The 25,056-nt window shown below is 51.5% G+C and overlaps 1 protein-coding gene across 2 annotated transcripts in view; it reads right to left on the reverse strand.

Annotated features, from left to right (window-relative positions):
- DSCAML1 (DS cell adhesion molecule like 1) overlaps positions 1-25,056 on the reverse strand; it is a 366,272-nt gene that overhangs the window by 93,522 nt on the left and 247,694 nt on the right. For both annotated transcript variants that reach the window (XM_054439952.2, XM_054439953.2), the window contains exons 4-6: positions 12,017-12,163; positions 4,308-4,586; positions 615-890 (exon numbers count right to left, since the gene is read on the reverse strand). In XM_054439952.2, the coding sequence (XP_054295927.1) occupies positions 615-890; positions 4,308-4,586; positions 12,017-12,163 (702 nt within the window). The remainder of the gene's footprint in view (positions 1-614; positions 891-4,307; positions 4,587-12,016; positions 12,164-25,056) is intronic.

Consider the following 25,056-nt stretch of genomic DNA (forward strand, 5'->3'; position numbering starts at 1 on the left):
AAATCTCTGCTCTGTCCCTTGGGAAGAGCTGTGTGAACTCAGGCAAGTGACCAAAGCTGCAGTTTCCTCAACAGCAAAATGGGTAACATCATTTAAAATAAAAAAAAAAAGGCCTCCGCCCAGGCGGGAGGATCGCTTCACCCCAGTTCAAGACCAGCCTGAGCAACATAGTGAGACTCTGTCTCTACAAAATAATAATAATAATAATAATAATAATAATAATAAATACATAAACAATTAGGTGAACAGAATAACCTTGGATATTAGCATGGTGCAAGGTGGTCCCTGCCTGTAGTCCCAGCTACTTGGGAGGCTGAGGTGGGAGGATTGCTTGAACCAGGGAGGTTGAGGCTGCAGTGAGCTGTGATCGCACTACTGTTCTCCAGCCTGAGAGACAGAGTGGGACCCTGCCTCAAAAAAGAGAAAAAGATTTAAAAGATTTAAATATAAAAAAGGGCTTCCACACAGGGCCCTTAGGGTGAGATGGTGCACCGGCCTGGTGTGTAGTGAGCGCTGGTTTAATGCCTCCTGGCATTGCTCCCACCTCAGCAGGAGGGAGGGCACGAGCTCGGCAGCCCTGAACCTGCCTCCTGTGTCCTGGCGCCCCAGCTCACCCTCGAGTGCAATGATGGCAAAGTCCTGGGCAGTCTGGGCCTTGCGGGTGGCGAAGCACTGGTAGGCCCCGGAATGGCTCTTCTGGGCCGAGGTGATGAGCAGCGTCTCGTTGCTGAGCCCGCGGATGGAGATGGCCTCGTCAGGCAGCACCAGCTCCGTGTTGCGATACCAGCGGATGGTGAACTCTGGGGAGCCCGTCAGGGCACAGGAGAGGATGACCGTGCTGCCAATGCCGGTCTTCAGCTTCTTTGGTGTCAGGGCCACATGAAGGGGATCTGGGCCGGGCCAGGGAGACGTGAGGGGAAATGGGAGGGAGGAAAGAACAGAAAAAGGGCTTACTGTGAGTGGAGTGTAGCTGGGGGTAGTTAGGGGTCACAAAAGGCCCAGGTTCTGCCTCCAGACCCCTTGTGTGGACTGGGACTGGGGAATTCCTCACTCTAGTCCTCAGTTTACTCATTTGTTAAATGGCAGGCTCAGACTGAGGGATCTCTTGGTACTTGTTGTTCTGATGGCCTGTGCTCCCCTAAAATGTGTCCCTGTGCCTGGTGAGAGTGTGAGGCTCCCTCTGGCTCACTGAGGAAGGCGGAGACTTGACTGGCTCGTCATCCTCCCCAACACCCACCTCAGAAACCGGGAGGAGGGGGCACCCTTGGCCCAGCAGGCTGTCTCCCATACTTGCGGAGATAATACATTGCTATGTGCTGCTGGTCTGATTTCCTCTAGTTGGATCTGTGGACCCCCTGCTCAGCATCGCCCCACTGCAGACCTGGAGCTTCCAACCTGGATCCACGTGGCAGCACCTCCCTGCCTCCCCCCAGCTGTCCTCCATGCTGCAGCCAGCCACTCGCTGCTCAGAACTTCCATGACTCCAATTCAGCATGGCATTTGAGGCCCTCAAGCCCCTAAGGGCCTGACTCTAGGGGTTCAAAGGGGTTCGGTTGTCACCAAAGCCATAGGTCTTTAGAGCACCAGCAACCTGCCTGTGATTTCTGCATACCCTGGGCTGTTTCTGGCCCCAGCGCCTCACCTAGAGCATTCTGTGCCTAATTCTTACTCATCCTTTGCACGGTGTCACCTCTTCCAGGAAGCCTTCCTGGACATCACTCCCCCTCCCAGGTTGGGCTAAGGATCCCTCCTCTAGCCCCCCTGTGTATAACTCACACCACACTGAGCACCCTGTCTCTTCATCACCTCTTTTGTGTCTGTCTCTCTTTCCCTCTGGACTGTGGGCCACTTGAGAGCAGGGTGACATCTCTCAGCTTCATAGGCCTACCATGATCTGAGTCATTACTGATGGTCTAACTGGCTTAGCAAGCCATTTACAAGCTCCAAACTGACCTCTCCTTGATCTCTATGGGCTAGGGGTTCTGTATGGGGGCTCAGGCTCCCTGTATAGCTTAGTACCCCAAGTGAGGAAGCCTGCAGGAGACAGGAAGATTGCAAGCTCATGTGGGCCGGGTGCAGCTAGAGCATAAATGACTGCATGCTTGCTTCTCCCTACTCGTTTCCCAGAGCCTCTGCCTGCTCTCCAGGAAATGTCAGTGCACATTGAGTCAGGTGGCCTCCTGATCATCCCAGTCGCCAGCCGGAGCTCCCAGTGCTCTGCCAGCCACCGTCTCCTCACTGCTCCTGTGTGGGCTTGGCGCAGGTTGGGTGGGGGGCTTCGTGGAGGAGTAGGGGGTATGAAAAGCATTGCTTTCCTCTCCATGAACCTGGCAGAGAGAGGCTGTAGAGAGGCTGGAAGATGGCGAAAAGTCACGTTGATTCCCCTTGAACCTTGGTGGTCCAAACAAGCCCGCTGTGGGGAGGGGTAGGGGGCTGGGGATCAGAGAAGATGCATTCAGGGTCAGTGTGGGAGTGTACACACCTGGAGGTAGTGACTTGCTGTACATCTGTGAGAGTGTACTTGGATATGGGCATGTTCCTGTGAAGGGATTGTGTAGCTGTGCATGGGTACGGGCACCATATACATGTGCATGTGTACATGGGGAGGTGGGCAGGTGCATTTTCAACATGTGTGCCTGTGTCTGTGTGTGTCTCCGCTTGCCTGCATACACTGGTGCAGGAGCTGTGAACACTGCATTTACCTACAGGAAGGTTTGCTAATTTTCCAAGGATTTGAGGGTGTGTTGCCTTTCTGACCTATTTGGAGAGAATGAGAGAGAGAGAGAGAGAGAGAGAGTATGTGTAGAGCAGGAGGGTGGGAAGGAGGTGAAGGTAATATTGGAATAAACTTTTTCAGACAGTGCTTAGGGCAGGAAGGGAGGTGCCAGTCCTGATCCTCTGTCTGCTCAGCTGTCCAGGGCTTGTTTGTACAAGAGGAACTCCCAGGCCCCTGAAGTAGGGCTTCCAGCGTTTTAACCTAAGCATTTGCACCATGCACTGCCATCCCAGAGCATTTCTTGGGGCTTTCTGTTCTTCCATCTTGACAGTGAATTTGTGTTGGGGGTGGCGCTCTTCCAGGCACTGTAGATAAACACACTCCAACTCTCAAGACTCTCTTGACTGTGAGGAAGGAGACTCAGCCCTTATCTGGGCTGGGGGAGTCAGACACTAGGCCCAGGAGTGGGCTCTGCTGTGGTTCTCTGGTCAGCCTGAGGGTCTGCAGCCCTACTGCCCTATGCTCACAATGAATGGGAAGTGCGGGGAGAGTTTCCTTGGTCAACTAGGATGAGAGGTGGGATCACCTCTGGATGTTCTCTTTCCACTGCCCACGTTGAATAACCCTCAAGATGCTGTTAGTAATGACAGCCTCATTCCTGTCTCATGAGGCATGGCATTTCCTCAGGGGTCTCCAGATCCCAGCCCCACTGCAGCCTAGCGAGCAGGGAACTCAGAGAGTCAGACTCTTGATGCCAGAGCTAGAAGGAACCTCTTCATTTCACAGATGGGAACCCCAAGGCTGGGTCACACAGGAGTGGACAGAGGTGGAGTAGGGGGAAAGGGGTGAGCTGGGCCTCACAAATCCTCATCCAGAGTGCTTTCCAGGGCATTTGCCCATCTGCTTCTACTCTCTCTGCCTGCCTTGGGAGCTCCTCAGCAGCAGGGGTATGCTAAGGCTGCCGGCTCTCCACACCAGCTCCTTGGACCCCTAGAACGGGCAGGAGGAGGAATAGGAAGGAACCAGGGTTGACATCCAGCTGGAAGGTCCTGGCAGAGACGATTTGCTCGTTTATGGCCAGTTTCTGATCTGATTAATCAGTGTCCCTATCAATGATAGTGAAACATCCTGAATGTCACCCTAGGATTGGGATGTATGTCCTCTCTAGTGGATTGACAGCTGCCTTGCTTCCCTTAGTTCAGACACTACCTCCCTACAAGCCCGGAAGCCCTGCCCTCATGGCGAGCACAACACCATCACCCTCCTCATCCCACTGGAGCCTCATGACCTCTGGGAGGTAGGAAGGCTGGGACCACTTTCCCATTTTACAGAGAATGGCACTGAGCTGATGGTCATGTTTATGTGATTTGCCCAAAGTCAGTTACTATCTGCTAATGCCAGAAACAAAAGGCAGGCCTCCTGATTTCAAGCCAAGGGCTTTTCCAGGATACCAGACTGCCTTCCCCAGTCAGCCAGGGTTATTCCCAGGGCCTGGTCAGAGACAGGTCCAGCTGTCGGCCACACTCCTCCCCCGACCCCTGAGGTGCTCTCAAAGGTTACTGGGGCTGCAGAAGGGGCTTCCCCGACTCACCAATGACCATGAGGATGCCTGTGGCCTCTGCCGAACCGAAGGTGTTGGTGACCTCACAAATGTAGGTGCCGCTGTCCTCGGTCCGCAAGTCGCTGATGGTCAGCCCTGTGATGCGCTTGGTCCAGCGGCTGTCAGCCGGGAGGGGCCGGCCATCCTTGAGCCAGCGGATGGCGGGGATAGGGTAGCCCGAGGCGGTGCAGGGCAGCTCCACAGTGTGGCCGGCCCACACTTCCTGGGAGTGGAAGCCATCCAGGATGGTGGGGATCGACTCAGCAGGGTCTGGAAGGCAGAGAGGGTCGGCAGCCCTGGCCAGCCCTGGGTGGGATGAAGTGGGGCTGGGGGAGGGAAGGCAAGCACCCAGACAGGAGCCTGCTGCCCATTGGCGCCCATAGCAAGCAGTTTCCAGGGTGGCTCCAGAGGAACATTTCAGGGAGGGTGCACTGTGTCTTCTGTGCTCAGGCCAGACCAAGCCCCAGACAACTTTGACTGGGATTCCCAGCAGGGACTGGGAGGAGGAGAGGATATGATGGAGTCCGGGACTAGAGTGACAGACAGAGAGACAGATGGAAGAAGGGAAGAAGCGGGAAGAGAGCAAGACGTGCAGGGAGGGAGAAGGTGTGCATGAGAACTCCTTTCCCACGGAGAGGAGGCTTCTTTTTTTTTTTGAGATGGAGTCTCGATCACTCTCTTACCCAGGCTGGAGAGCAGTGGTGTGATCTTGGCTCACTACAACCTCCACCTCCCAGGTTCAAGCAATTCTCCTGTCTCAGCCTCCCAAGTAGCTGGGCCTACAGGCACGCACCACCACACCCAGCTATTTTTTGTACTTTTAGTAGAGACAGGGTTTCACCATGTTGGCCAGGCTGGTCTCGAACTCCTGACCTCGGGTGATCCGCCTGCGTTGGCCTCCCAAAATGCTGGGATTACAGGCCTGAGCCACCACGCCCAGCTGTGTTCCTGGATTCTGGCCCAGGCTGTAGAGCAGTGATGTGTCATGACGTCTCAAGTTTGCAATTCATGTTAAGTATCTCTCTGGGCCTACTGGGAGATGGGAGGGTGATCTATCTGTTCCTGCTCTGTCTTCTGCCTAAACTCTGGACATATTCAGAAATGACCAGTGCATTTCCATCAGAGCCTAGAAGGATTCAGAAGCCCCACCAGTCACCTGTGACAATCCTCTATTTCGCATTCCTGTGGCCTGAAGCTGCAGAAAACCATAGCGCCTGCGGGCAGGATTCTGTGTGCAATGCCCAGGCATTTCTGAGTGGTGTCCTGTCGGCCCTCTCAGGCTCGTTCCCACCCTCCAAGGCCTCTCTGGGTTTCCTGCCCCTGGGGGATCTCCTCCTGTTTTAAACCTCCCCAGGATGCCCCTCACCTACACAACACACCTCTGCTGCTTATCCTGAACGACAAGACCTTCTATGATCTGGGCCAACGAGTTGGCCTGGCCTGCCTACACTGTCCCCTGTCTCCATGGAACCCTGCAGTGGTGTGCTGGGTCACCTGGGTCACCTGAATGCCCAGCCAGCCTGCTCTGCCTGGCCAGCTCCTACTCATCTTTCACAAACCAGCTTAAATGTCACCTCTTCTGAATGCCTCCCTCAGGCCACTCTCAATGACTCCCACAGATTTTTCTTTTTCTTTCATTTTATTTTCAAAGAACTCCCTGTTATTTATTCTTATTTTTATTTTTTTGAGACAGAGTCTCACTCTGTCGCCCAGGCTGGAGTGCAGTGGTGTGATCTTGGCTCACTACAACCTCCGCATCCTGGGTTCAAGCAATTCTCTGTCTCAGCCTCCTGAGAAGCTGGGATTACAGGTGCCCACCACCATGCCCAGCTAATTTTTGTATTTTTAGCGGAGACGGAGTTTCACCATCTTGGTCAGGCTGGTCTTGAACTCCTGACCTCGTGATCTACCCGCCTCGGCCTCCCAAAGTGCTGAGATTACAGGCATGAGCCACTGTGCCCAGCTCAGAACTCCCCCTTATTTTAAAATAATCCCAAAGTGCTGAGATTACAGGCACGAGCCACCATGCCCAGCTCAGAACTTCCCCTTATTTTAAAATAAATGTTTTAATAATAGGTCAGGCATAGTAGCTCATGCCTGTAATCCCAGCACTTTGGGAGGCCGAGGTGGGAAGATCACTTGAACCCAGGAGTTGGAGACCAGCCTGGGCAACATAGTGAGATCCCATGTCTACCAAGCAAACAAACAAACAAACAAAACCACACACACACACACACACACGACTATAGTGCCAGGTGTGGTGGCACAAGCCTGTGGTCCCGGCTACTCAGGAGGCTGATGTGGGAGGATCAATTGAGCCAGAGATGTGAGGCTGCAGTGAGCTATGATTGTGCTACTGTACTCCATCATGGGCAACAGAGGAAGATCTTGTCTCAAAAATAATGATAATACTAATACTAATACAAGCTTTAAAAGTGTTTTAACAGATAAAATAGATAATATATACACTTGGCAAAACTTCAGAAAGTATAGAAGAGCATGTCATAAAGGGAGTCTCCCCATTTCCCCACCCTCTTGCCCTCTGCCACCCCAAGTGACTCTCCAGAGGCAGCCCCCATCAGCACTGCCCCTTCCAAGGGCAATCAGCACCTGGAAGACTGAGCTCCTCAAGGCGGCGTTAAACCGCTGCTGTATCTCCCCAGGCTGCTGAACCATAAATGTCTAGCGAGGATGAATGGGGCACTCAGGCATGGGCAGGCCAGTAGTCTGATTTTTCTAGATAGAAATCCACGTTGCAGAACTGTATAGACTTGTGGAATTATAGAGCTGGCTTAGGGAGCTTGAGGCACAAAGAGATGAGGATGCTGAGACCAGCGATGTACAGGGACCTGCCTGGGATCACAACATGGAGCTAAGATCAGAAGCCAGGTCTCCCCCACCCTTGTTCAGTAAATGGCATCTGAGATGGAATAATCTAAAATCTTAAATTTTGCTTAGGAGTGGATAGTGGTCCCTTCACTAATGGGAGCTTTCTTCTGTCCTCAGCAATTGCCCTGGAGAGGGGTTGGGGTGAGAATTCTCCTCTCTAGGGGAAAGAATCTCTGTTCTCTTCCTACCTTCCAGTGCTCGTCAGGGGCTGCCTGTGGGCTACAGAAGGAGCCTGGGCTGGGAATCAGGCTCTCCAGGGGCAAGTTCTGCCTGGGTCACTCAGAAGCCCTGTGACCTTGGGCAAGTTTTGTGATCTCCTAGAGCCCGAGTTTCCCCACCTGCCCTGGTGGAGGTGGTAACATTGCCTCCAGACTTCACAAGGCCGTTGCAGGCAACCAGTGGTACAGGTGTGAGGAAGCGCTTTAGACGCTCAATCCAGCTGCAGATGTGCGGGACAATTACTATCTAGAGCCCACGTGCCCTGCCTCCCAGAGTCTGTGGCCTCTTCTCCCAGCCCCAACCCGGTGGGAATGGCTGGGATAAACAAACCCAGTGCCAGGGAAGAATTACTCAATGTGACACTTAATTGATGCAAAATACACAAATTCCGTGGCACACTGCAGAATTTACAAGCGGAGGGGCCATCAGTGTGGAGGAGGAAGGGGCGGGGGGAGGGAATTAATCACTGAGGCTCAGGCGTGAAATTAAATTCTGAGGGAAAGAAACCTCTTTCATTACTCCAGAGCAGAAGTAAAATGCTGCGGCGTGTACACGGCGACAGCCCGGGGGGACCGGGCGCTCCTAGCACTGAAGCAGGGCTGGGGGAGACAGATGGTCAGGCTTGAGAAACTGCTGGGGGTGCACTGGAGCTAGGCTAGGCTGGCTGGGAGTCTGAGATGCCCTGGGGAGGCTGCTGGGACCTCCCCCCCCATAGCCAGCTGAACAGCACTGCAGTGGTTAGGTGGTTAGGGCACCACCAGGAGCATGGCTTCTGCACCTGGCTCTGTCCTTTGTGAGCTGGGGAATCTGATTCCAGTCCCTCAGCCTCTCTGACCACTGGTCTCCTCCTTTATAACTGCAGATGACAATGCCCATCCCACTGAGTTATTGTGGGGATAGAGTGAGTTAACACACCTGAAAGCACTTGGTAAGCTCTAAAAAAGCACCTAGATGTATGGAATGATTATGATTAGGTTGTATTTTGTGGAGGCACAGACTATTCTTGCAACTGCCTCTGCAACTTGGAAAATACAGAAAAATGAAAGTTGCCGCCGCCGGCCCCACCCCCCCCCCCCACCCCCCCCCCCCCCCCCCCCCCCCCCCCCCCCCCCCCCCCCGCTTAGGAATGTAGTAGGAATAACAATGTAGCAACAACAGAATAACAACCACTGACAATAATAGTAGCAGCTACTGTCTGTCCAGAGCTTCCTGTGTCAGGCAGTAGCTAAGCTTTTTATAGGCGGTATTTATCTATTTATTTATTTATTTTGGAGACAGAGTCTCAGTCTGTCACCCAGGCTGGAGTGCAGTGGTGTGATCTCACGATCTCGGTTCACTGCTAACCTCTGCCTCCCTGGTTCAAGCGATTCTCTACCTCCTCCTCCCAAGTAGCTAGGATTACAGGTATGTGCCATCACACTCGGCTAATGTTTGTATTTTCGTTAAAGACGGGGTTTTGCCATGTTGGCCAGGCCGGTCTTGAACTCCTATCCTCAAGTGAGCCACCTGCTTTGGCCTCCCAAAGTGCTAGGATTGCAGGCCTGAATCACCAAGCCTGGCCTTTCTTAATAGGAGATATTCTGTTTCATTCTCACAGCAACCCAGTAGGAGTACATTTTGTTACTCCCATTTTCCGGATGAGGCAGCTGAGGTTTGGAACATTATTTTATGCCAGGCTGCACCACTAGTGAGTGTTGAGGCGGAGATGGAAAGTTTGGCCTAATTCATAACTGCCATCTTAATAATACACCTCCTTATCTCTCCCCACCCCCAGCAACTTTAGCCCTGAGTGCTGAAGAGACCACAAATGTGGTTCCTGTTCTCATGAACTGACCACCTCCAATGCACTGCCATTTGTACCATTTTTACCCGCAACAAGCCCCAGGAGCTCTCGAGGGTCCTGGCCTCTAGAGACTGAAACATCTCAGCGGACACTCGTGCCCTGCCTCTCTCTGGGGACTGATCTCCACCCTCAGCTCTGGGGAGTGGTTCCCAAGTGCAATGGGGAGGGGCGGGTGAGCCTGAGACGGGCTCTGGGCTCCCCAGTGCCAACTCCCTCGGCACTGCTTGCTCCAGTATCAGTTGCATTTTTGCCGAGACAAGCAGCTTGCAGATCGCCTTGTCACATCCCATCACATCAGGGCCCCGCGTCGCCGCATGTGCCCCCTCCCTGGAGCCCCCTCGCTCGCTTCCTTTGTCTCTGTGCACGTCTCTCCGTTCTGCCTTTCCCCTGCCCTGTGCCAATCTCTCTTTGTGCCGGGGCCTCTCTCTTGTCTGTCTGGGTACCGTCCCATCTTCATGCCCGCTTTTCTATTTGGGCTTTATCTGTGAGTCTCCTCCCCCTCGCCCCTTCTCCCGGAAGCTGGTGGTGAAAGAGGAGGGGAAGAAGGGCTGGCATGGCCTCCAGTTCAAAGAATGTCTCTTTTGGAGGAACTCTTGCCTAGTGCCCCCAAAAGCTAGGGGTCCAACCAGGAGACTAGAGGATGAAGGGGCCAAATATTCACGGAAGAGAAGGGAGCAGGCCTGCAAGAAGGGGATTTCTGTGTCTTTCCCACATTGCAGGATAAGCATGCAAATGAGATGCAAAACACCATACAAACAAGTCCCTGTCATTTTTGAGGCGAGCCCTTTGGAAATTGGGCTGCGGATTCCGAAGTCAAGCCACAAAGATGGGGCCGCACGGAGCAGCCCCGTCCCCTACCCTTATGACAGCACGGTTTCCCTCGGCATTGATTAATGCCATAAATATTTACTTGGCACCTACTGTGTGTTAGGCACAGGGCCAGGCGCTGAAGACACAGGGGTGAATCGGGAGCCGGGTTGTTGCCCTCCCAGCTCCTGATCTCCTGGCCTTGCCCCACATGTGACAGACAAGGAGGGGTCCTGGAGAGTCTCTGTGGGTCAGGGCAGAGCTCATCACCAAACCACCAAACTCAGGGCAGAGCTCTGAGCACCAGAGGCGGACAGAATCAGACCAGCCACCTAGACTGGTTCCTTTTCCAGAGGCCTAGAGAGGCTGTGAGATTTCATGAGTGTAATCCCAAAAGCCAGGTGTTCTGACTTAGCATTCATCCCCATTCCAAAAACTCCAATCTCAAGACAGAGATTTTCAACTCACAACCCGCAAACTGTTCAGAGGTTGTGAAATCCATTTGGTGAGTTGTGGCCAGCATTTAGAGAAATCAGAATTAGATAGAATAGAATAGAAAACTCCAGAGCGCCTTGCAACGAGCATGGTAGAAAATGCCAGTGTGCATTGCGCAGGCTGTGATAAGAACGTCTGTCTGGGCGCGGCGGTCAAAGAGTTTGGAAACCACTGTTCAGAAAGCCTTCCTTGAGGAGCGCCTCTGTGACCTCAGCGTGGGTATGGGCGTTCAACTGACCCCTTCTATGGGGTCCTGTAGCTGGGAGGACCCCGAGGCCAGGGGTTCAGAGTTTGAATTCTGGCTGTGCCTCCCACTGGTTAAATAGCTCTGGCAAGTCGCTTGGCTTCCCTAAGATTTGGTTTTCTCGCCTGTAAAAATAGGGGGAACAGCACACACCTCACAGGGCTATGACGGTCCCTGACAGAAACAAATGAGGGAATCCCAGATACACAGGAGGATTCAATAAACACCGGTTTCCGTCCCTCCCGAGAAGCTATAATCACCCCAAAAGAAGAATCCTCTGTTCTGTTTGGAAATATTTTGTTTATAAATTATGTTCTGCCTGCTTTCAAATGTTGCGAGCTGGCCTATGACAAAAGATACATGTGTACTCACTGATCAGATAGAATCCTCAGGCTGGGCGCAGTGGCTCACACCTGCAATCCCAGCACTTTGGGAGGCTGAGGCAGGCAGCTCACCTGAGGTCAGGAGTTCAAGACCAGCCTAGCCAACTTGGTGAAACCCTGTCTCTACTAAAACACACAAAAATTAGCCGGGCGTGGTGGCGCATGCCTGTAATCCCAGCTGCTCAGGAGGTTGAGGCAGGAGAACTGCTTGAACCCAGGAGGCGGAAGTTGCAGTTAGCCAAGATCACGCCATTGCACTCCAGCCTGGGCAACAAGAGAGAAACTCTGTCTCAGAAAAAAGAAAGAAAGAAAGGGAAAGGAAGGGAAGGGAAGAGGGAGGGAAGAGGGAGGGAAGAGGGAGGGAAGAGGGAGGGAAGGGGGGGGAGGAGGGGGGAGGAGGAGGGAGGAGGGAGGGAGGGAGGAAAGAAAGAAAGAAAGGAAAAGAAAGAAAAGATAGAATACTCAAAAGCACCTAGAGGCATGGAAATGCAATCCCCCCACCCCCAGCAAAAGCAACACTAATAGTTACTATGTTTGAGTATCAGATTTTATCTATGAGCTTCCTGACAGGAAAGGCAAAAAACAGAAAAAAAAAAGGGAAAAAGAGGGTGAGTCTCGTAGCCTCATTATTTGAAAATGAAAACATAGCAAAGAGGTCTTCCTTGGTGGTTTCAGTACCTGATTTCTTTAATCTCTTTCTCTGATTTCCCTGAGTACACAGGGGGCTCCTCCATCTGCGGTGGGACACGCCAAGTTCCAGGGATGGCCTGGTGTCCTCCCTTCCCAGCCCGCCCCGTTCTCCCCAGGCCCTCTCCCCTACCTGTCACGGAGAGGCGTGCCCCATTGCTCTGCCGGGTCTCCCCGCTGTACTTGTGCTTGGTGATGCAGCGATAGGTGGAGAGGGCGTCCTCCTTCTGTACGTCAGAGATGTACAGCCCGCCGTGGTAGGTAATAAAAAATCTGTTTTCTGGAGACACAATCAGGACATAGTTCGTTACTTCCCGGTTTGGTACTGCCTCAGAGGCAGGGTAGCATCTCTGACAGATGAGGATTTTCACACACAAACAAAATGACAAGTAGAAATGATAGTAATTGTTCCTTTCAGTGTAGATGCTCCAGGGTTTAACAGAAAGAAGCTGGGCTTTAGAGTTAGACTGAGATCTGGGTCCTGATCCAACTCTTCTACTTATAGGCTGTGTGACCTTGGGAAAGTTACTTAACCTCTCTGAGGCTTATCTGTACAATAGGCTACAAATAATGGGGTGGGTGTACAGATTTAAAAAATGGGGCCAGGTGTGGTGGCTCGCACCTGTAATCCCAATGCTTTGGGAGGCTGAGGCAGGAGGATCACCTGAGACCAGGAGTTGGAAACTAGCCTGGGCAATATAGGGAGACCCTGTCTATAAAAAAAAAAAAAAAAAAAAAAAATTAAACAATTAGCTGGGTTTTGTAGGGCATGTCTGTAGTCCCAGATACTTGGGAGGCTGAGGCAGGAGGATTGCCTGAGCCCAGGAGGTCAAGGCTGCAGTGAGCCGTGATCACACCACCATACTCCAGCCTGGGCGACAGCGTGAGACTCTTGTCTCTAAAAAAGTAAAAATAAAAATAATAAAGTGTCTGGTGCAGAATAATCCCTCACTAAGTGAATATTAGTTCTCATCTTTCCTACCTCTTTGCAAGAGTTTGCAGAACTCTTTCATATTCCTTGCTCTTTGGCTTTTACAACTGTTTGAGATGCTAGCTCTATTTTACAAAGAAGGAAACTGAGGCTTGTAGTAAAGTAACTGGCCCAGGTCGCACAGCCAGGAAGTGGACTGGAACTTCTGACTCCCAGTTGTCCCTCTACATGGAACTACACATAAGCCTCCATCCCCTTCTCTCAATTTAAACCCTTTATTCACTCAACAAATGATTATTGAGGCAAAGCTATACCAGGATGGGGACAAGGAGGGGCAGATACACAATAATCATTCAAACAGTTCTCAAACACCCGTTGTGTGCAAGGCAGTGAAGAGGACAGGCACTGTGCTCTATGCCTTCTGCCACTGCCACAGCCATCTCTGCCCCGACTGTTGGGACCTGGCAGGGGAGCAGGAAGCACAGGTGGCAGCGTACCCACTTTGCAGATTGCGACACAAGACCCCCCCTCCCCATCCCAGAGGGGAAGTGGATTTCCTTGTGTAAGGTCCTAAGGCTCACCCTGACCTTGAGCCGATAAAGGCTGATTTAAAGGAGAAAACTGGACTTGAGGGTTGGGGGCGGGGTTTGCACTAGACTCCCTAAGCTTATGGATGTGTCCTCCCACTGAAGCCAGACTGAGATGGAGAGGCGAACCCTGGGGTCCTCTGCCTCCTCTTTGGGGGTTTCCCAGGCAGGCCTGGAGGGCCCAGGCTGCATTTCCACTGGGAGGGGGCCTTGGAATCAGGATAGTGATAGTGACTTCAAAGCTGCAGGGGAGAGGATCATGCTGAACCCACGGGAAGAACCCAATAGCACCACATGTCAGGCTGGCAGAGGGAAACATTTTGGGCAGTTCCATGCCCTTCCCAGCCCTATTATTTAGAGGTCTGCTTCCTCCTACCTGAGGCCTAAGTGACATCCCCTCAGCCAAGATGAGAGCTCTGCTCCTGTGAGGAATATTCTGTGGTATCCCACCCATCTCCCTCCACCATCCCAAGCACAAGTCCAAGATTCTCAGCACCTGGAGGTGGGGACCTCACCATAGGGCACCTTCTGCCACTGGAGGCTGTAGAACTGCAGGGCTGAAAAGCTGAGTGTGCAACGATATCTTTGACAAAGGTTCTCCAGCCTTTGTTTGAATATCTCTGGGGCTGGGGAACTCCCTCCCTCACTCAGCAGCCCATTCCAAAGTTGACTTTTAGATCAGTCTTCCTTGGTGACCACTGATCTTCTTGGCGCTCCCTCCGTGTGTCCTGCTTTGACTCACTGGCGCCCCGCTGAACCAGCCGAAACCCGTGTTCCTGACATACTCCCTCATGCACTGGAAGGCAGCTGTGATGCCCTTTGAATTTTCTTCAGGGTTAACAGCCTTAGGATTTTATTTCCATTTTATATATTTTTTGAGACAGACTGCCACACTGTCACCCAGACTGAGTGCAGTGGTGTGATCACAGCTCATTGCAGCCTTGACATCCTGGGCTCAAGCGATCCTCGCACCCCAGCCTCCCCAGCAGCTGGGACCACAGGCATGCACCACCACACCTGGCTAATTAAAAAAATTTTTTTTGTAGAGATGAGGTCTCCCTATGTTGCCCAGGCTGGTCTCAAACTCCTGGATGCAAAGGATCCTTCTGCCTTGGCCCTCCAAAGAACTGGGATGACAGGGATTTTATTTTTAAATAGTTATTTATTTAATATAGTTTCAAATAACTTCATAACTTTGGTTTATCTACAATTCCAATTGCCCCTCCCTCCCTCCTTTCTTTCCTCCCTCCCGCACATCTCCGTATAGGACTGGACCTACTATGTGTCAGACACTGTGCCCCACTTTGAAAGCCTCTAAGATTAGACTTAGCCCATCAGAGTAGAGTAGAGCAAGACTACCAACACCCAGCCTCAGGCTGCATCACCTTGTCTTGGGGATGGTGTGGGAGGAGGGAGGCACCCCCGTTATACTACTCTCCTTGAAGTCAACTAAAGACCCTGGCCCTGTCTCTGTGAGCTGCTGCCATGCCACTTTCCCTCTCTCTGTCCTTGGACAGTGGTTATGTGGGCCAGAGTCTGGAACTTCCCATTGATCGTGGTTGAGCTACATCTTGTTGGGGATCCTCCCAGATGAGCACTTGGCCATCTGGCAGCCTGCCCATCTTCTGGAACCTGGAGTTTGTGGACACCCCGCTCTGCCCGGCTCCAGCACACAGACCACAGCCGGGCAGACCCCGCAACTAGGCAGACCCCCACTCAGGGCTGCGGGTGAGGACGAGAAGGAAGATGGAGGGCGCCAAGCCCTGCAGCTGGCTGTCAGAGGAACTGAGGAAGCACGGAGAAAGCCGGCTCCCCAGTGGACTCCGCATGTGCCGTTTTGTCTCCATGTTGTGACATCCCAAAGTCAAACGCGGAAGCTCTCTTGTAATTTATTATGTAACTGGGACTGGAATGCAGAACTACTGGAGGGTGTTGCTGCCAATCAGAAGTACCAGTGTCGGGAGGTAGTGATGGTGGGGTGAGGAAAAGCAGGAAAGACACAGAAATCAATGCTCACAGCCGACAGGTGCTCCAGCCCTGGACAGCTAGGACCCTGTGATCTTGCATCTCCCAGCACCTCAGGACAAACAGAGCGCTTGGCCCTACGAGGATTTTAAACCAGGGGTAGGGGGTGGAGGGTGGGGAGCTGATGCTGCCTTGATGGTGGTGGGGAGCTAGGGTTTCTATAGCAACAAGCAGCAGCTGCATCTGATGTTCCACATCCTTCATTGTCCTCATTTTCCCCTCCCTCCCCCCCTTCTTGTGCATATTTAATTGCAGTAACGTTTTCAGACACAGTGTTTTGCTCCTCCTGAAACAAAGGCAGGCTGCAGCCAGGGGGATGCACAGCGCGAGAGGGGAAGGAGAAATCAGGGGTATGATGTTAGTCCCCTCAGGGAGGCTTGTGCAACATCAGTTCTGCATGTTTGATGAGCATCGGATGGTGGACCCTGCTGGGGAAGGAAGGAGAAAGAGGCCTGTGGAGTGAGCCTCATACAGTGTGGAGAGCAGAGGGAGGCCCGGCCCGCTGTTTGGGGATGGAGATGGGCCAGGGTTGGACAACATGGCTGGCCTCCCGGGCTGGCAGCCCATGCTCTGCACCCCAGATGCAACTAGCCATCCCTGGGAAGGGAGAAGAGTAGCTGGCCCACGTTCTCTGCTTTGAGGCAGGCTGGGTCCCACAGGAGAAGGATAAAATGGCAGCCAGTACCTCCGGATCCAGCACCAATCCTGAGGCCACTTGGAAAGGTGGGGGGAGGTGGGACATTTGGGGTTGACAGCATAATTTGGGGTTGCTAAGGGCATTTAGTGGTTAGGGGCCAAGGGAGCTTGAGTCACAAAGAACTGTTCCACCCCAAATGCCAACAGTGTCCCTGTGGGTTTAGGCTGGAGCGTGCCATTCCTTTAGACTCTAAAACCAAGACACAGAGCTACGTTTAAATGCTGACTGTGCCCTTGACATTGCTTGATCGACATATTTCAAAGGCTGTGATATCATCTATCTACATGCTTATGACTAGGGGAGTGGTTGGTTTCTGCTTTTCTTCTTTTTATTATTACCACAAAGACCCTGACCTGTTTTGCCATCCCCTTTCCTCTATGATCTCGAGCAGGACTCTACTTTTTTTAAAGCTAAGTATTTATTGAGTAGCTATTACAAATTAGGCCAATGACTTTACATACATTATCTCATTTAATCCCCACAACCCTTTGAAATGGATACTATTATTATTAACTGAAGCACAGAGAGGTTACATAATCCATCCAAGGTCACACAGCTAGACGGTGGTAAAGCCTGGACCATTAGTCGACTTCCTATGCTCTTCCAAAGCTCTGTGCTGGACTGACTCTCCTAGAATGACAGCACCACTCATAGGGACATATGGTCAGCCAGCCTCTGCCTGGTCGCTTCTGTCAGTGAGGTCCTCACTGCCTCCTGGAGGAGCACTCATCCATCCAGCTCAGTTTGGCTGAATCTATCACGTCTTTCTGGAGTGTCTCCAGGTCTTGGTCTGGGCACCATGGGAGAAGTCCTGGACTTGGTCTCTGCCCTCTGGGATCCCACAGTTAGAAGACAATATCCTTCCACCATGGAAGGTGTGGCTGTCAGTGCTGGGGTACTGGGGAAGGCTGTGGAAGGTCTTGTGGAAGCTATGAGTAAAAGGAGCTGTACAAAGGGGGGCTGGGCCACCAGGGGTGGTGGGGAAAGCCCAGGGTGGGGATATAGGAGGCCAGGTTGGAGTCCAGGCTCTGCCACTCATGTTGGGGTGTATCCTGGGTTGAATAGCATCCCCCCGACAAATTAATGCCCCCCAGGATCTGTGAATGTGACGTTACTGGAAATACGGTCTTTGCAAATGTAATCAAGTTAAGATGGGGTTCTCTTAGGTTAGATTGAGCCCTGAGTTCTATTATGACTAGTGTTCGTCTAAGAAGAGGGCGATCTGGACACAGACACGCACCCAGGGAAAGTGCTGTGCAGAGGTGGAAGCAGAGGCAGGAGGATGCACCTAACAGCAAAGAAACGCAAGGATTGCCAGCAGCCATCAGAAGCTAGGAGAGGCCAGGAAAGACCCTTCCCTAGAGCCTGTAGAGAGAGACTGGCCATGCCAGCACCTCCATTTTGGACTTCCAGTCTCCAGAACACTGTTGTTTACAGCCACCCAGTTTGTAGTGATTTCTCATGGCAGCTCTGGGCAGCTCACCCAGGGTGCCTTTAGGGAGGTCCAGTCTTCTCTCAGACCCTCAGTTTCCCATCCGTAAAAAGAGGGGAATTTGGATTTGGTGAGTGTTTTCAACCATGTTTGTACATTAGAATCATCAAAGGATCTTTTCAAATGAAACTCTGAATCTCTGAGGGTGCGGTGGTCTGGGAATGGATTTTTTAAAGAGCTGTAGGGAGTGTCTAATGCGCAGGGCAGAGAACCCCTGGATGAGATCAATTTGCAAAGACTCTTCACACGCATTGACAATTTGACGTCTCCATGATCCCACTATACTAGTGCAAGCCCCATTTCTTCTTCAGGAAAATGGAGAAAAGAAATAGAACTGATGTCACAGGGCCGTTGGGAGGATTAAGTTAAATACTGAGTGTAAAAGTCCCCAGCACGTGGGTGGCTGGCTCAATGTCATCTCAGGAAGATGAAGGGCCAGAGTAGCTGAGGTTGGGGCTGCCGGGCCCCCAGCGCCTCCTGCGGTCAGGCCTCCTGCAGGTAGACTCTCTCCTTCCTCCTCAGGAGCTGGGTTGGAGAGCGGGGAGCTTGGAGATGAAGAAGCCTCCTTGGCAATTCTGAGGCCCTGCGCACAGGTGTTAAGTGAGCTGACAGCATCTTTTCTGTCTTTTTCTAAAAGGTCAGAGAGCTGGGCTTTGGAGACTCCCTGGAGCTGCAGGAGCCAGAGAGAGATAATTGATAGAAACCTCTGGGCTTCTGGCAGCCCCAGAGGGCTGGACAGAGAGAAGCCACCCTCTGCAAAGGTGGGGCCCTGGCTGCTCTGCTCTCAGGGAGGGGGTAAGGGGGAATGTGGTGGGGAGAAGGTGATAGATAGGGGAGGAGGGGGAAACTGGGGGTTTGGGGGAGGATATGAACTGGACAGATCCCACTGCAGCCTCTAGAGCAAAGGAAGGGAAAGGATTGAATGAGGCAGGGGCCAGCAGCCTCCTGACTGGCCACCCTGAATCCACCCCGCCCCTCCTCCTTCTGTCCCCAGCACGCAGCCAGAGCAATGCTTTCAATCCAAGTCGGATCTTGCGGCTCCTCTGCTCAAAATCCTCCAATGCATTCCCATTTCAATCCGGTCATAAAACAGGCACTCAATACGTGTTTCCAGGATGAATGCGTGAATGAAATTTCCCAAAACTCTATAGCAGTTTTGTCCCCATTTCACTCACGAGGAAACTGCAACTCAGAAAAGTCTGATCCCAGCTGGAAATTCACCTTCTTCAGGAAGCCTTCCCAGATTAAACCCACTCCCATTTCTGAGTGTTTCTGCACCTGGTAAACCTCTTGTCCTGCTAATCACTATTTCTACTACATCTAGTTAGACCTTTAAGAAAAATGGTCTAGGCTGGGCGCAGTGGCTCACGCCTATAATCCCAGTACTTTGGGAGGCCAAGGAGGGTGGATCACCTGAGGTCAGGAGTTCGAGACCAGCCTGGCCAATGTGGTGAAACCCTATCTCTACTAAAAATACAAAAACTAGCCGGGCCTGGTGGTGGGTGCCTGTAATCCCAGCTACTCAGGAAGCTGAGGCAGGAGAATCGCTTGAACCCAGGAGGTGGATGTTGGAGTGAGCTGAGATCGTGCCATTGCACTCCAGCCTGGGCAACAAGAGTAAAACTCTGTCCAAAAAAAAAAAAAGGAATAAAGGTCTAATTAGCAGTGGCAAGAGGTTTGCCAGATGCTCACAAAAGTGAGCATTCAAAAGTCAAGATTAAATAGTATGATGGTTCCCCCCAAAATAAAAAATAGAATTACTATGCGATCCAGTGATTCCACTTGTGGGTATATATCCAAAAGAATTGAAAGCAGGGAGAGAGATATTTGCACACCCATGTTCATAGCAGCGTTATTCACAATAGCCAAAAAGGTGGAAGAAACCAAACTGTCCATCAACAGACAAATGGATAAACGACATGTGATATATACATACAATGGAATATTATTCAGTCTTGAAAAAGATGGAAATTTGGGCGCATGCTTCAACATGGATGAATCTTGAGGACATTATCCTAAGTGAAATAAGCCAACTGCAAAAAGGCAAATATGGCATGATTCTACTTTACTTATAGGAAGTATTGGAGTTGTCAAGTTCAAAGAGACAGAAAGTGGAATGGTGGTTGCTAGGGGCTAGAGGGAGGGAAAAGGGGGAGTTGTTTAATGCAGGGATTCCCAACCTTGGGGCTGTGGACCAGTACCTGTTCGTGGCCTGTTAGTAACTGGGCCCCAGAGCAGGAGGTGAGTGGCAGGCGAGCGAGCATTTCCTCCTGTCAGATCAGCAGCAGCATTAGATTCTCACAGGAGTGAGAACCCTATTGTGAACTGTGCCTATGAGGGATCTAGGTTGCATGCTCCTTATGAGAATCTAATGCCTGATGATCTGAAATGAAACAGTTTCACCCTGTATCCCCCTACCCCTGTCTCGTATCCCCCTACCCCTGTCATGGAAATATTGTCTTCCATGAAACCAGTGGGGGACTGCTGGTTTAATGGGAATGGAGTTTCAGTTTTACAAAAGGCAACTGAACTTAAACATGACTGAACTTAACTCTTAAAAATGATTAAGATGGTAAATTTTATGTTATGTGTATTTTACCACAATTAAAGTTGAAAAAAATTTAAGTCAGGGCTATAAAAAGTTGGAATGAGTGATAGGTGGGATTTGAACAATGAGATCACTTGGACACAGGGCGGGGAACATCACACACTGGGGCCTGTCGGGGGGCGAGGGGCTGGGGGGAGGGATAGCATTAGGAGAAATACCTAATGTAAATGACGAGTTAATGGCTGCAGCAAACCAACATGGCACATATATGCCTATGTAACAAACCTGCACGTTGTGCACATGTACCCTGGAACTTAAAGTATAGTAATAATAATAAAAAAAAGTTGGAATGAGTGTCTTTGTCAGGTAGTGAGTCTCCTGTCACCGGGGGTATTTAAGTTGATGCTGAAGAAACCCTTGGCTGAGATATTGCATAGGGGATTTCAGTCTTGAATAGAAGAAATAAAGCAGACCATCCTTAAGAACCTTTCTCCCCCAGCGATTTAGAAGTTCACGGCTTAAGGAATGTTGGAGCTGCAATAACCCTTGAGGATCATCTACTATGGGGATTTTAAAATGCGTGTGTCTGCATGTGCATTTGCACACTTCCACCCCAAGGCCTTTGCTGTCACAATTCCTTTTAGGCCTGAAATGCTCTTTCCTTGACTTACTTCTGGCCTCACTCAGGTCTCTGCTTAGTGGACAGCTCCTTGGAGAAGTCTTGTCTGACCGCTCTCTAAAAATTAGACTGTGTCCCTCGTCCCTGCCCAACTCTTTACTCTGCTTTATTTGTCCTTGGAGCACATGGTGCTTCTGTTTGAGAGCAAGAAGTTATTTTGGTTCACCCTGTATGCCAGCTCCAGAAGACATCTTGCACACAGCAGATGCTCAGTGAACATCTGATGTGTTGAATCAATGAATCCTGGCAGTGGAGGAGGCATCTCCACATGGGGTGAGGCAGCTGGACTTCCAACCTGGACTCCTGTCCCCAGCGTGCCCTGTGCCCTGGGGGTCTCTCCCCCTCTAGCCACTGCTGCCACATTGCAATGGTTTGGGTCACTATTTCCTCTTTGGGCCACTTTGTTCCTTTCCTTGTTTCCCCAGCTTGGGACATAAAGCAAGACGGATGGTTTGGAGCTAACAGAAGAGAAAAAGTACAGACAAGAACACAGCCCAGGTTGTCTGGACTGTAAGCCATGGTGGTCTCATCTTAGTGAGGCCCCTGCAGGGCCTCCCAGCTGAGCCCATGTGGGCAGTGGGACCTCACACTTCCCATGGCAGGGCCCAGGGGGAAGGTGGGAGGCAGACACTCCCTCAGTAGCATCCCAGCTTCTGTGTCCCTCCCCGACTAAAGATGTACCTCTTCGTTAGGTGATTAGATTGGAAATCCTACCCCCAGCCCGAAGAGGGACTACTAGCAACACAGGGCTGCTGGTTTCAGGATGGAACCACATTCAAGTCCAGGACCCAACATTCAGATCAGAGGTGTGTGAAATAGAAGATGCAATGAAGCCGGGCACTGTGGCTCATGCCTGTAATCCCAGCACTTTGGGAGGCCAAGTAGGGTGGATCACTTGAGACCAGCCTGGGCAACATGGTGAAACCCCGTCTCTACTAAAATACAAAAATTAGCTGGGCATGGTGTCAGGCTCCTGTAATTTCAGCTACTCAGGAGGCTGAGACAGGAGAATCGCTTGAATCCAGCAGTGAGCCGAGATCGCATGACTGCATTTCAGCTGGGGGACAGAGTGAGACTCCCTATCAAAAAAAAACCAAAAACAACAACAACAAAAAAAACAGTGCAGGCGATGTAGTGCTGTGCTCTGAGGAAAGAGAAGCCCTGGAAAAAAAAAAAAAAAAAGAAGAAGAAAAAAAAAAAGAGAAGCCCTGGAATCAAGCTGCCTCAGGTGGTTCCATCTCTGCCTGTCTTAAGGGGAGCTCAATCTCTTAGATATGAAAGGTTTCCACAGCTCGGGCCCTTGTGGAAGAAGCCCTGTGTCCAGGGACCAGTAGCTATAAACTTCCCCTCCCCAACTCTTTTAGGTACCCTTCTCCAAGCACTGTACTTTGGATTTGGAGAGAGATCCAGGTGAAATATCTTAAATTGTGTTATAAAAACTCTGCAAGAAAAGCACCCCGAGGTGCATGAATCAGTGGGCACCCATGTGCTGAAATGCCTATCAAATACCAGGCACTGTGCCAGGCACATCTTCCCTCTCTTGACCATTGGCACACACCTAGGAAGACCATCCTTCTCTTCCTTTACAGATGAGGAGATTATGGCTCGGGCTAAGAGACTTGTTCAAGCCACACATCTAGTGAGTGGAAGAGCCTGGGCTCATACCTGGGGCTCCTGAACACAAATTCAGAGCTATTTCCTCCAACCCTGCTGCCAGGAAAGTGTGTGCTGCATCCTGGGGCTGCTTTGGCTAACCCCTTCCCCGTGAGGTGGACTTCTCTCTCCTTTCTGGGCAGAGATTGGTCCCCTGGCCTCTTCATTCTTCCGATGGAGGCTTCCCTCTTACTAGCCAGGGCTAGAGTAGGTGGGTGGCCAAATGGCGAGATGAGACCAGTTTTGGAAGACATTACAGTTACTGAATGAAAGAGTGGATGAATGATCTCACAGGCTAGTGCAGAGTGAAGTAAGAGGTTAGGGGGACTCAGAAGCTGAGGCTTAGGGAGAAAAAAATTCCTGCCATGACCAGTTGCCACGTGTTAGCGGGAAGTGTGATCTTGGGCAGGTGGCTAAATGTGTCTGCAAGGGAGCATGGTGCATGCGCTGGCATGTTGTGTACCTGCGCTGGCGTGTGAACCTGGGCTCGTGTGTGTACCTGCACTGGTGTGTGTACCTGTGCTGGCGTGTGAACCTGGGCTCGTGTGTGTACCTGCACTGGTGTGTGTACCTGTGCTGGCGCGTGTACCTGCACTGGCATGTGTACCTGTGCTGGCATGTTGTGTACCTGCGCTGGTGTGTGACCCTGTGCTGGTGTGTGTACCTGCACTGGCATGTGTACCTGCGCTGGTGTGTGTACCTGCGCTGGTGTGTGTACCTGTGCTGGTGTGTGTACCTGCGTTGGTGTGTGTACCTGCGCTGGTGTGTGTACCTGCGTTGGTGTGTGTACCTGCACTGGCGTGTGCACCTGCACTGGCATGTTGTGTACCTGCACTGGTATGTGACCCTGTGCTGGTGTGTGTACCTGCACTGGCGTGTGTACCTGCACTGGCATGTTGTGTAACTGCGCTGGTGTGTGACCCTGTGTTGGTGTGTGTACCTGCGCTGGCGTGTATACTTGTTGGGTACACTTGCACAGGCTGATGGGGCATTGTAGGGGACAAGAAAGGGGCTGGCAGCTTAGGGAGGCGTAGGTCCCGATGGGTACTATACAGAGCTCTGTATTTGGAGGTTTGAGACCTGCCACCTACCAGCTGTGTGGCTTTAGGAACACCCGTTAACCTTTCTGGGCATTTGCTCACCCCCACATTGGGGATTCTAAATCCCGATTTTCTCTGTTCGTGGAGTTCTTCTGTGGTGTCCATGCAACAATGCTTATGAAAGGCTGTTGTGACGTATATGCACTGTATGCTTATAGGGCAGGTTTTTTGTTTTTTGTTTTTTAAAAAAAGATCGTGATACTAAATGGGAGGCAGGTCTATGATGCGTATGTAGTGCATCGGTATTCACGTGGGGTTGGGAGCTGCTTTTCCACTATGGGAGTCAGATGCCTTCCCGAAGCAGGAAAACCAGAAGCTGAGGAAGGGGTTTCCTGCTTTGCCTCCCCGCTTTCCTCTGCAAGGAAGGTCCCGGTAGGCAATGGGGGATGTGGAGTAAGAGGGAGGAGGAAGGGAATAGGGTGAGGCTTTGCACTGAGACCAGGCTTTGGCCACAGGGTCAGAAAAAAATCGTTGTCTCTCTTGGGAGAGAAGAGCTACTTAGTCTGTCACAGCTCAAGTCTGTTTCCTGGGGTAGCTTCAGGATGCCAGGGCCTCAAAGTACCTCAACTGGTCCCCAAGGGCCTCCCAATTCCAAAAGAGAAATTGCAATCAATACAGGTTACCAGTTGCTGCTTCATGCAATACAGATTTATAAAAACAGTGTCGTCAGCCTGCAGTGTGGAGCCTGCAGATAGTTCATAGGACTAATGAGATAACTTGCCCCACAATCAGAGCTGTCCTTTCCTCCCAAGCTATTTGTGCTGTGGGGCAGGGCAGTTGGGGGTGATCGATACTTCCTGGCTGGCGGGAATTAGCTCCTGTCTGGGGGCCCTGGCACCAGGGCAGCCTGCGGGGAGCAAGTCAAGGCAGACTCTGCAGGGCACCTTCCTTTCTTTCCTTTTGGTTCCACCTGCTGATGGTGAATATGCTGGGAGTCCCTGCCAGCCTGGGTTTGAAAAAACCAAGGGAAGCCAGGCCCTTCCTTCTTCCTCTCCTTTCCTTGGACTCTGAACTCCTAGGATTGTAAACCCCCAACTCAATACCCCAGAGGGAGATTTGTAGCAGAGTGAAAAGCACATGAGATGTGAGTCGGGAACTGGGATTCAAGTCCCAGCTCAGGCCAGGCTGGCTATGGGTTTTAGATCCTGCTTGTTTTGGACTGAATTGTTCCCCCAACATTTTATGTTGAAGCCTTAACTCCCAATGCAACTGTATCTGGAGATAGAGCCTTTAAAGAGGTAGTTAAGGTTAAACGAAGTCACGAGGGTGGGGTCCTGACTGATGATGCCCTTATAACAAGAGGAAGAGGCCGGGTGTGGTGGCTCACGCCTGTAATCCCAGCACTTTGGGAGGCTGAGGTGGGTGGATCACGAGGTCGGGAGTTTGAGACCAGCCTGGCCAAGATGAAAAAACCCGGTCTCTACTAAAATACAAAAATTAGCTGGGCGTGGTGGCGGGCGC

Source organism: Pongo pygmaeus, chromosome 9 (genome assembly GCF_028885625.2).
Source record: "Pongo pygmaeus isolate AG05252 chromosome 9, NHGRI_mPonPyg2-v2.0_pri, whole genome shotgun sequence".
In the NCBI taxonomy this organism is placed as follows: domain Eukaryota; kingdom Metazoa; phylum Chordata; class Mammalia; order Primates; family Hominidae; genus Pongo; species Pongo pygmaeus.